Source organism: Zerene cesonia, chromosome 11 (genome assembly GCF_012273895.1).
Source record: "Zerene cesonia ecotype Mississippi chromosome 11, Zerene_cesonia_1.1, whole genome shotgun sequence".
Taxonomy (NCBI): Eukaryota; Metazoa; Arthropoda; class Insecta; order Lepidoptera; family Pieridae; genus Zerene; species Zerene cesonia.
Window position 1 is genome coordinate 5,404,847 of NC_052112.1, and position 11,574 is coordinate 5,416,420.

The 11,574-nt window shown below is 32.9% G+C and overlaps 1 protein-coding gene across 5 annotated transcripts in view; it reads right to left on the minus strand.

Moving 5' to 3' along the window:
• LOC119830362 (protein tramtrack, alpha isoform-like) overlaps window positions 1-8,220 on the minus strand; it is an 18,946-nt gene extending 10,726 nt beyond the window's left edge. Inside the window, exons 1-3 of one of the 5 annotated variants that reach the window (XM_038353352.1) lie at window positions 6,935-7,089; window positions 4,656-5,721; window positions 24-3,854 (exon numbers count right to left, since the gene is read on the minus strand). In XM_038353352.1, the coding sequence (XP_038209280.1) occupies window positions 3,064-3,854; window positions 4,656-5,517 (1,653 nt within the window). In that variant the 5' untranslated portion in view covers window positions 5,518-5,721; window positions 6,935-7,089 and the 3' untranslated portion in view covers window positions 24-3,063. Of the gene's footprint in view, window positions 1-23; window positions 3,855-4,655; window positions 5,722-6,845; window positions 7,091-7,622 lie in introns of those variants that run through there. The other 4 variants (XM_038353350.1, XM_038353349.1, XM_038353351.1 and 1 more) reach the window with 4 other exon arrangements.
• Window positions 8,221-11,574: the final 3,354 nt, after the last annotated feature.

Genomic DNA, 11,574 nt, shown 5'->3' on the forward strand with positions numbered 1-11,574 from the left:
TTAATTTAAACCCATACATTTTAAATCTATTATATTTTAAAGAGAGGTGTAAATATAAATATTTTATTACATTTCCGTATTGAAAAGTTTTAACAAAACATTGTGATCGTCTGTTCCCGAATTTATAATAAGTCATTTATACAATACTACTTTATTTTCACGTTATTGTTCCTTATTAGGCGTGCCTGCGCACGATGTCATACTTTTGAAATATATGCGTATTATATATATTCATTTATATAAATAAAACATGTGCATATATTCTTGTATTATAGTTAGAACATTTACATATTATCTGCATAAATATCATAGTTGAGTGTATCTGTGTTCCCGCAAAACACTGCAAATCGCAACAAACTAATACATAACACCTCTCTACGCCAGCTAAGTAAGGTAGATTTCATAAGCTTTACTTAGAGTAAAAGGAAATAACAGTAACTATTATAGCATCGTAAATAGGTACACAATATTGTATTTGATGCAAATTTAAATACATACTCTCTACTATTCTCATTAAAATTTGAAATATTATCGATATAATTAATAATCTTTAAGAAGCATAAATATTACTTTAGTATTTGCTCAAGATAAGTCTATATATGAATCGTGAATATGTCGTGATATACTCTAATATATTACATAACGTTAGCAAGTAACAGTTTGAAAATAAATAGATATCTTTGTAAATAAATATACTATACATTCATTCTAGTTTCACAGAAGGGCCCCATTTCGTAGTTAATATTAAAATTAACGAACTAGGGCAGCGTACATAGACATATTTGAAAATAACATTATCAACAAATAACATTTTGTTTAGGGACATCATTTATAACGTCACATTATATGCGACATTTCTTAAGTTTAATTTAGCACCAATTGATGATATAGCATTTATATAAATAAATAAATTTCAATCAATATAAACATTTGAAATTATGTTGTTTAAAAATAAACAATTGTTGGAAACGAGTTTGTTACAGAACCTACGATTAATGTATACAATGCAATATAAGTAAGGAACTATGAAGGGATTTCGATTGAAATATTAGACATTCAAAAAGAAAGTAGGTACTACGAGTTTAAGTTTCCGAAAATTTAAGTTTAGGCACTGGCTAAATTGACTATTGTAAGTAGATACTAAATTTTATTAGCCTCTCATTCAAATATTACTAATTTTCATCATTAAGTACCTATCCAATTTCCAAGATAAATTTTTCTTATAAATTTATGAAGGGTACAATAAATTCGTTATTTAATGTTTCATGAATTTAACAGTCTTAACAACGATTAAGCAGGCGAAATCGCCCCGTTAAAAATATTATAAATCGTTTTTATTCATATTTCCTTTTTAATTTCGAGTATAGTGGGAAACATGAGATGACAGTCCTAATTTCCTACAAATATTTAACTACTTGGGCCTAAAGGTTTCTATAATCCTAAGGAAGCTTCTTAAAATAGATTGTAAACTTTGAATAATGAAAATAAACAATTATACACAATATTCTTTGAAATTTCTTAGTCAACTAGTAGTCGAATTAACTTATTAATATAACAAGTAAAGGCACACTAATAGGCAAGCGTTCCCTGGACCTACAAATTACAAAATTTTAAAACATATCGTTCTGGGTGAAACGTAATCGACTGATAAAAACAAATAATAATCGATAATTTTAGTAGGTATCTATTTTTCGTATATTGTAAATAATTGAACTAAGATGATGTGTTCGCTACCGGTATGGAAGACTACAATTGCATCTAAATATAACCAAATTATAAGTACGATCCCTTAATATATATTTAAGGCAATTTGACATCTAATTAATAGAATTTACAAATCATCTCATGGTTCCTGTATTTAAACCTTTTCCAAAGCACCTTGCTAACATCACTTAAACAACAACGTGTAGTTGTGTCGTTACAAGTAATAACAATTTTTTTTTTTATATATTTGAAATAATCTTTTTTAACATATCATATATATACTCTCTGCTAGATATTTTAAGGATATAATATATACATGTCAATATAATATAATGGTATGTTCGTTATTTTATATAGGTAGTATAAATATTTCTACTTTAGTTTTATGTTAGGTATTGTCTTTAACATATACTCATTCCTTAAACGGAAAAAAAAACAAGATAGAGTTAACATACCCCTAATCAGTAGAGGATTTTGATTTCGATACAATAAAGATAAGTAGCTGCAACATATAAAGGAACTGTATCAATGCTATATACTTGTTTAAATGAGATGTGTGTAGTGTTATTCTACTATCTGCAACCGTGCTGCGTTCATTTCGATAGAATAACATTTACAACCAAACATTTCAACATCGATAAACTATTTTAAATTAATCTTAACAAACCTAGAAATTAAAATCATAGCCCACATTGAGTTATAACTTCAGAGAAGTTCTATAATGTATATTATAACTAAGATCACTAAAAGGCAAGTTAAATGAAAATGCATTTCACACCACTACTATATAATGGCGATATTAGCCTTTTTGTAAGGATTATAGCCTCTGTAGTGTTACTTTTAATATACCGCTTAATATATATCATATAATTTATAATTTACAAAAAGGCTCCGCCATTGGTATACTCGTAAAGTAAATTCTAATCTACACTAACTAATTCAGTTCAATGAAAATTGCATGTAATCGAATAAACTACGTTTGATTAAACGATCACTATGAGTAGTTACTTTGTACCCTGAAAGTTTGTAAGTAATAAAATTAAGTAACAAGTGAGTGCAAAATAACAAGTTAATTACAGAATTTGTTAAAATCTCTTTGAAGTTCAGCACTCTAAGAAACAAATGGAACAACGTAAATAAATAGATAAATATAACAACGAACGATCAACGTCGTTCAAAATATCAACAAACTTATTGATAGAGGTGAAACTTAGAGCTCGAACTCCTACACTTGCAAACTACACGTTTTACTCGATCAAATTCTATTTTATCAGACAAAATTTAAATAACTTACACATATATTCAGATCTTTTCTTGTAATCGTGTAAGTAACATGAGTATAATTTTCCATACAAATAATTAAGACTCCTGTTTAGCCGTTTGCTCGTTAGCATTCGGTTGATTTTTGTGTATTATTTTTAAATGTGCGATCATGTTGTCTTTACGGGTAAACTCTTTGAAGCAAATGGGGCAAGGGAATACTTTAACGTCCTTTTTGTGAGAAGTGACATAGTGTCGACAGAAATTGCTAATATGAGTATACACCCTCGCACATATTTTGCATCTGAATACATTCTCGCCTTCCTTAATGCAGTAATCCCGTACCGATTCGTTAGTTTCCTCATGATAGTTACCGACATTGCCTATATTATTCTTCCTAATTGGAGAAGGAAATATACGATGTTCCCAATTAGTTTGGGATAAGTCCGCCACTTCGTTGTTAGCCATATTGAGATTGTTTTGTTCCAGTTCTGCCGCGAATAATTGAGTGGCAAGTGCTGGCATGAGAACAGTTTCAGGAGGGAATTTATCAAAGCTATTCAAAGGGTTTAAATTGGATAATCCCGAGAGTTGGTTGAACAGAGTTCGAGCCCTAAATTTTGACATTTGAGGAAGTATTTTTTTACTATTCTTTGGTTTTAAGTTACGACCTAGCCTGTTTTTGTCATCTGTATCTTTCAACGGGCCGTCTTGTGAATTCGAATTTTCTCGGCTTCTGTCTGGATTATATTTATACTCTATGGGTTCGTTGTATTCGTCTGTGCCTTCCGTAACAGATTCTTGTTTAATTGATCCATTTTCGATCGAAAGCACGGGACCGTTTGACGGATAATTTGGTTGTGTTTCCTCTTTGGGTACTTTTGCAGTATCTGAAATAATTTAATTGATTCTTACTGTCTATGCAGAGTTATGACGAGTTTAAAATCGAATGATATGTTTACTCTTTAATGGTTCTATTTGCATATGGAAATACTTTAGCGTAGCAAAAATGCTTAAGAAACCAGACACTATAATATTTCCAATTTGCTTTATGTGAAGGAAAGCTATTGGGAATAAGCCTTGTTTGTTTTCCCTTTACTCTACGTTATATATATTTGTTTAAGGAAGTTATAAGAATGAAATGTTGTTACTCAATTATACCACACCGAAAATGCCCCTGGCCATTCCTCTAATAGCTCTCCCCGAAAGCAGAAAAGCAAGCAAAGAATTCATTCTTTTATGGAAGAATAAGCATTTATCTTTCGATACGAAAAATTTTATAGATTATCACTTACCCCGTTCAGAAAAATAAATTAAATATAATATAATCATTAATAATCACTTCACTTTTCACTCATGTTTTTTTATATTTTTAACATCAAAGCTTATATCCCATTAGCTTTTCTTTTAACTATTTCTCTTTTAATTTTGTTCATTTTTTCTAGCGGTGTTAGGTAAATGGAAGGGAAGATTACATTTGTATTTACAATAGATAAGCGAGTACAAGTCATGATTCGTTAAATTCTTTTCGCGATGTTTTATGTTTGTAGTACATGAAACCGTCTTAACAACAATTTACTAACGTTGCATACAAGAATAGCAATAAATTAGATTAAGAATTATAAGGAGTAGTAAAATTACTATCATAAGTCGTTACTATCACCGTGTATGTGCATTAATATAAAACATACCTGCGGATTCGGAGTCTTTGCCTGAATTCGGTGCTTCGTTGGATTGAGCGTCATCGCCTTCATCTATCATGAGAGCTTCCCCGCCATCCTCGCCACCTGAAGTTGTGCCATCCTCTGGGTTGAAACCATCCATTGACATCTTAACCTCTAACATTTCAGGTGAGCCTCTGATCAATTGATCTCCAGCTCTGTTTGATGAAGCGTGGGATGCTGATTCGGGTATAAACTCTCCTGGGGGACTGGCAGCGGTATTTAAAGCATCACTTGAACTTCCACTCAGCTTCCTTGGTCGACCCCTCTTCCTCTTCGGTTGCATTAATGCATTACCCAATAAAGGCATGAGTAAGTTTGGAGGGGCACCTCCACTAGGTATTCCCGACGCAGGCCTTTTTTGATGCATGTACGGATGTATTCTATGCAATTGCGGTGGTGGTGTATGTGCAGAGTTGTTCGTTTGTTGTTGTTGTATAAGTGAATTTGTAAGCGCAGGAATATCGCATTTCTCCTCATTGACTTCCGTAAGGCCTTTTATTCTTAGGCTTTCAGCTACTTTTAAAAATGCCGTTAGCCGTTCTTGATCAACACTTACTTCTCCTCGGTACATGAAGTCCAACAAACTTTTCATGTCTGAATAAGGTACATCTTTTAGTATAACAATAGGATGTTTTTCTTGGTGATTAACAAAAAGGGCTTGAAAGTATGGGCTACAAGCCGATAAAACCATTTTGTGTGCTTTAAGCAATTGGCCATCAACAGCCAGTGTCACATCGGTAAACGTCTCTGCGTGTAACAGTTGATCAAACACGGACAGCATATTTGACTGGTGGTTGTTCCACCGCAAACAAAATCTTTGCGTAGCCATTTTTGATCAGTATTAGTTCTTTGGAAGATATAATTAATACCACTCGAGCTTAAGAGCTATATATATCAACAATATCTCTGTGTATACATAAGTATTCTCTCTTGTTCCGTGAATAATACAACAAAACTTTAACAATGGATAGTGTTTACTTTGAAGCCATTTTTATTTTCTCATAGTGCTTTTGTGTGACGGGCACGAGAGGACCTGGAAAAGGGGATAAAAAGGACATGAGTATACAAAGCAGAAATAAGACAATATTATTCGAAATATTTAGGTATGTGCGATGTTTTAAGTATAAAATCTTTCTTGCGTGAGATGGTTCGTAATTTATAATTACAATAGAAAACTAGATTTATTGTTTTAAAGTATAAACTTTTAATATTTACTTTTAACTTATTTCAAATATGAATTTGATGGACATTTTAAAGGCAACTGCTGTTCGATTTCTCACATATCGTGTTAGAAGAAAATTTATATACTATGATTACGGCATGTGAGCAAAGTTAGGTGTTTTCTGTCACGCGATTATCCTCCGAGATGACGAACATAACTTTTCTTGTGGTTGTAAAGATGAACCAATAAATAATACCTACACCTGCAACTACTATTATTATTGAAGCTTCGATTTAAATATGCGACAGCTAAACTAATAAAACAAAAAAAAAAATAAGCGATCATGATTAATACCGGAAACAAATCAATAAAATAAAAAAAATATTGTTAAGTCTAATTTTGAAAATTTAATCATATTTTTAGTGCACAATAAACCACACATTTAAGATCAGGCTGTTTTATAAATATATTATTGTTACGAAATACTATTTCATTTCTAATTAAAAATAAAAAAGGACTGTAAAATGAACCTCTATTCATTAAACTAGTATGAAACAGCAATTGTATGTTTGTATCCTTTGTAGATAGATAGACCTCATAGATTGATCAAGGTTAAAAATCGAGGGCGCCTCTAGCGGCGGCGGGAGGAGAATCTGTGCAGCGGCGAGCGCACTGCAGTAGGAAAACATTATACGTGTATAGTTTGTATACATATACAAAGATCTTAACGTTACAGTGCACTTAAAATACGTTCAATTTATTAATTTTAATATATTAATTGTTCATTAGAAATCAACATATCGCATCGTTGTAAACAATTTCTTATTAGAATCTTATTGGACACGTCGGATAAATTTAAAGTATTTGAAACCATTATTTGCTTTACATCCACAGGTGCTGACCACAAATGTTATCGCGGTATAAACGGGCGCACGAATTATTACTACGCACCCAGTCGAGCGCGTTACATTACGTCATCACAATGGCATTATTACCTACGATATCCACACTAAATCGACCGATACGACGCGATAAGAACAATTTGAGAACAATTAAATCACTGCACAAACATAAGTAAACGTACCACACGTATCTGCACTATAATCAACTCGACCCTTTTATGGGAATGAGAATCAGCCCTTCCGCCATAGTCCGAGTCCGCGTTTACGTCGCACCCCGCTCACCCGACGACTGACGGTCGCAACCCCGCGCGGCGAATACCGACTCGCTGCGCGGCTCGAATATCTCTCACAAAAAATACGTCGTCATCATCGAAATGGCGGCAGCGGATATATTCAGCGCAGGGTGCACGGTAAAATATTGATTTATTGAAATTTATTGATTTCCTCTCGCGTTACTAATATCGCCCTTACATTGATAGTCCATCAAACTAATTTTGGGATGATTAGGTGGAGACTACGTTTTAGTAACAAAACGATGACTAAAGCGCTTAGGGTGTCTGTATCGGTAATGTACCTACTGCCGTTACTTATCAGGGGTAAGATTACGATTTCTCACCTTTAATAAATTATTTGAACTATTAAATCTGTAACATTTCATTCTGTACAATACGAGTCTTATACAATTTACAAACTATACAATTACATATTTCTATAGATTTTTTTTATTTTAAAAATTAAAATAAAAACAATAATTTAATCAATCTCAATTTAACTAAGGGAGGCGACACCTTTATTCCTATTCATAAATTGTATATATGAAATTAGATATATTATTAGATACTACATATTTACAAGTCGTATTTAGCATACCTTTATGATTGTTTGTTCAAGGGATGAGTTTTCCACGTGAAAAACATTAGTCCATTCGCACTGTCGCCATGTCAGCAGAGTTTTCTATCTCCCTTGCTCACGGGCGGGGTGGATAAATCGCCTCCGTTGTTGCGATCACAGCCGGAGATGACCGAACTTCGCCACTTTTCGCAACTGTACGAACTCGACACCGAATGGAAAATAGACCGCGGGGCGCACTAATATTTTTCAATCAAAATAACACTTCAATCACTGCCGATATTTAATAAAGTTACAATAAAAAAATCATCATTAATTTCGTTTCGATATTTGTCACTTTCCGAGCCAATTTATGACGGATAAATTAAAACATTAAAAAAGTCAAGGATGTAAGGATCACGTCTGAAAAAAGTCGCGCACGATATGTAACTCGGAAGTGTTTTCAATAAAAATGGCCTGCCGCCTCGGCGGGAGGAGTGGCAATGGGCAATGAGGTCGGTACCCTCTCTCTGGCACCCGCGCTCGCCCCTCCCTACCGCTTCTCTACAACACAGGGTTAGAAAGTTTCAAAAGTGAATCGAGGCAAACACTTGGCTCACCAATCATTCCCGGAGGATAAGAATCGCCTAGAGCTTTGACACCCCTATTACATGCACCTCTTACTAATTACCTACAATTATCGAACTGTATTATTTATTTTATTCTTCTGAATACATAATAGTAAACAGATAAAGTTTGAATTTTTCTTTCAAAAAATTATAATTTTCACAGTAGGTACTTCTACCCTGTCAATAGCGGCGTGATGCAAGAGGGTCAACTGTCTCTTATCACGAAACTATCGTTATCATTAAAATATTGCACACTTTAATCTAAAATCAGATTTTTCTCATGACATTTCTGATAGATGTGTGTGATTATGTCAAGTAACGTCATCAAGAACCGCTCATATCATTTTGTATATTTGAGTGCATGCTTCGAAAAATTCTAACGAACCATGAATTACTCAAAGTAATTAAGTTGAAATTAAAGATACAAATACTACGTATAGTCCTTTCATTCCTTCGCACATTCCATGTTTTACTGTATACTTTTAGTTTTCTCAAGCGTGACAATGCTTACTTACCATCAGGTGAACTGCCTGTTCATTCACCCTAATACAAGAGACCCTGCTATTATGGTTGCGTTAGATAACTTCCTTTCGTTGAATTTGATTTAAGATGTTTTGTGATAAATAATTACTAATAGAAATCTAACAAATTAATGAGTAATATGCCTTATAAGTTAATGTAAGAAATTGGGCTTCCTAAATGTATTTCATAAATTAACTTGCAATTGAAGTTATCATATCATTGAGTAATTTATCATTTGCACATTGTAAACAAAAAAATATGTATTTGACAATGTGTACGAAATTACTAAAACATGCGCCACCCACCCCGATAATGTGATAGCAATGCGTCTGTCTTTCACTTGTCAACAATTGTTGTGAGTTATGTTGATAAAATTGATTGGTACATTATTTTAATAATAAATAATGAATGTAAAGCTTTTTGCATGTATTTCATTAACTATACTTATATGATTAATGTTTAAAATTGCCTCTTCCATGTCTCCTCTGTAGGTTTATTTTCAACCGTAAATAAATAACGCTAAATGAACAATTTATGTTTGATTAAACCAAAGTTTAATATAAATACATTATACAACAGCGCTAAGCTGCACAAACCACCCTCATTTCTATATTAATGATGATTAAGGAAAAAATGGAAGTTAATATCGATTATATGCGATGTATAACGTATATTCAGGGCTGACCTGACCCAGGTCACAGTGTCGCTGTAAGCTGAAGTCCTTACATAGAGCTGACCTAGTTTTCAGGCAGCGCAGTCGGTGCATAAAAGCTTGCCAACACACTTTCCCGTTAATAACAAACACGCCCTAAAATCCTGAAAAATTCTAGGTCACGAGATTTACTACGTTTTAAAGCTATTATTTTCTGGAAACTGTGTTGTTTTACCTCTTATATGTAACAAATACTTATTCATTATACAAGTATTATTTATGTACAGGAATTAGGAAACGAATATACTAATCATTTGTCGGTATTTTTTTATCTGTTCAAATATTCAGATTTTACTAGTAAAATACTATGAAGAATATAAATTATTGCATTAAGATTACAATAATTATTATTATACATATAGCGATATGATACTAACAATAAAAATTCCATGTATGGATTGCCTGAAATAAATTGTTAATTTTTAGTAAATTATAACGTAACTCTAATGGTGAATAGATAACATCAAGCTTTGGATGTTTCGAGAGTTCAATGAATAAGCAGATTCACTGTAACGGCTCAGAGAACGGTCGACGGTAACTGTTAAAACTGCGCAAGTGGTAAAAGCTGCGAACAAAAAGAAATCCTTCAGCTTTCTAACATAGATGTTCGTCGCCTCTCATCAAACACGGAATGGGCGACGCGATTGTATCTACACAGTTTGTGTCATCAGCGCCATACTATCGATCGGAGTGCAATATTCTAGCTATGTGAACCGGTATGCAGTTATTTCATAAACAATTTGTTAATGTACGTTCATATAGAATGATGAACATAGCTGAACTATGGATATGATAAGTTGTGTGGAGTTGTGTGAACTCATGTTGTGTGGATGGTCCAACATTAGGTTTTCGTGGCAATTTAGCATTCACGTACAAACTTGATACCTTATTCAATTTATGGAATAGGTTTAAAGTATGTTCAAAATATAACGAGTCTTAACGAACATAATTAAACTAACTTATAAACAAAAAAGACTAATTAAAGAGTACGTATCTAAATTCTTTATCAATGCCCTGTACAGTTATGAAATATAATTTAACTAATGTACGACGTTACGACATTTTTCAATAAAGTAATCGTTATTCTCGTAAACTGTACATTATTATTTTATTATAACAGTGTGCTTACAAAATAGATATTTTACATATAAACATAATAAGTGGGTAAGTGGATAAATAAGTGGTTTTATAATGGATAAGTGCAATCGGAGGAAGGGAGACATTAGCAATAATTGGGACAAAAATTCATAAAGAAGTAAAAGGGCCTGTCCTGCTAGATTCGGATTGTAGTGGCTAACGGTCAGGTTTCGGTTCATTGACTCGTTTCGGACGTTCAATTTTCGCTGTGTACTGTTAGATATCTTCGAAGCAATCACAGACTCCGCAATAATGATAGAAACGCGTCCCGAGGCGGTGCTGTTGAAGACGGTTACAATGTCCTTGTTTCAGAACTACAAACCACATCTACAAAGATGCAATAAATAACACAGACAATAATCTATAAAAGTAAAGATAGATTCTTCACTATGTATGTAGATTATGTTCTGTTGAGCGTAATGTATCTTGTATAAATGTATTGTATGTATACAATACATACAATGTATACAATTCTAATGCGAATGTATAAAATAATGTCCTATATCGCAATTTTTTAAAATTCATGTCATAATAGATCAACTATGACTACACCAAACATATAGAGTGTACCAAGCGTGGAAGAACATTTTATTTGAAATGGTATCGTAGATATTCAAAACATTGAAAATATTTGCCCAAACTGGCTTAGACATCATATTGTAAAAAAATCTGAAACTCTACATTTTGGTATTGAAACTTTCAATATGGCTTGTCAAGACAGGAAAAGCGTTTTATGTTTGATTCTTATTTGTTCTTAATTTCAAATATACCTATTTCAATTGGCCTTTATATTCGTGACGTTAATGTTCGGTTCTTCCCTAGTCTGATAATACAGATATTCGTTTCGCTCAGTCATGAAACAATCTTCAATGATTTTTTTTATCAGAGACTTAGTAACTAAACAGTTATTTTTTATGGGGAGTAGTAGAGGCTTGATGTTTAAGACTTCGGAATTGAAATGAGAATCGAGCCTCATCTGGAAGACGAGGAATTA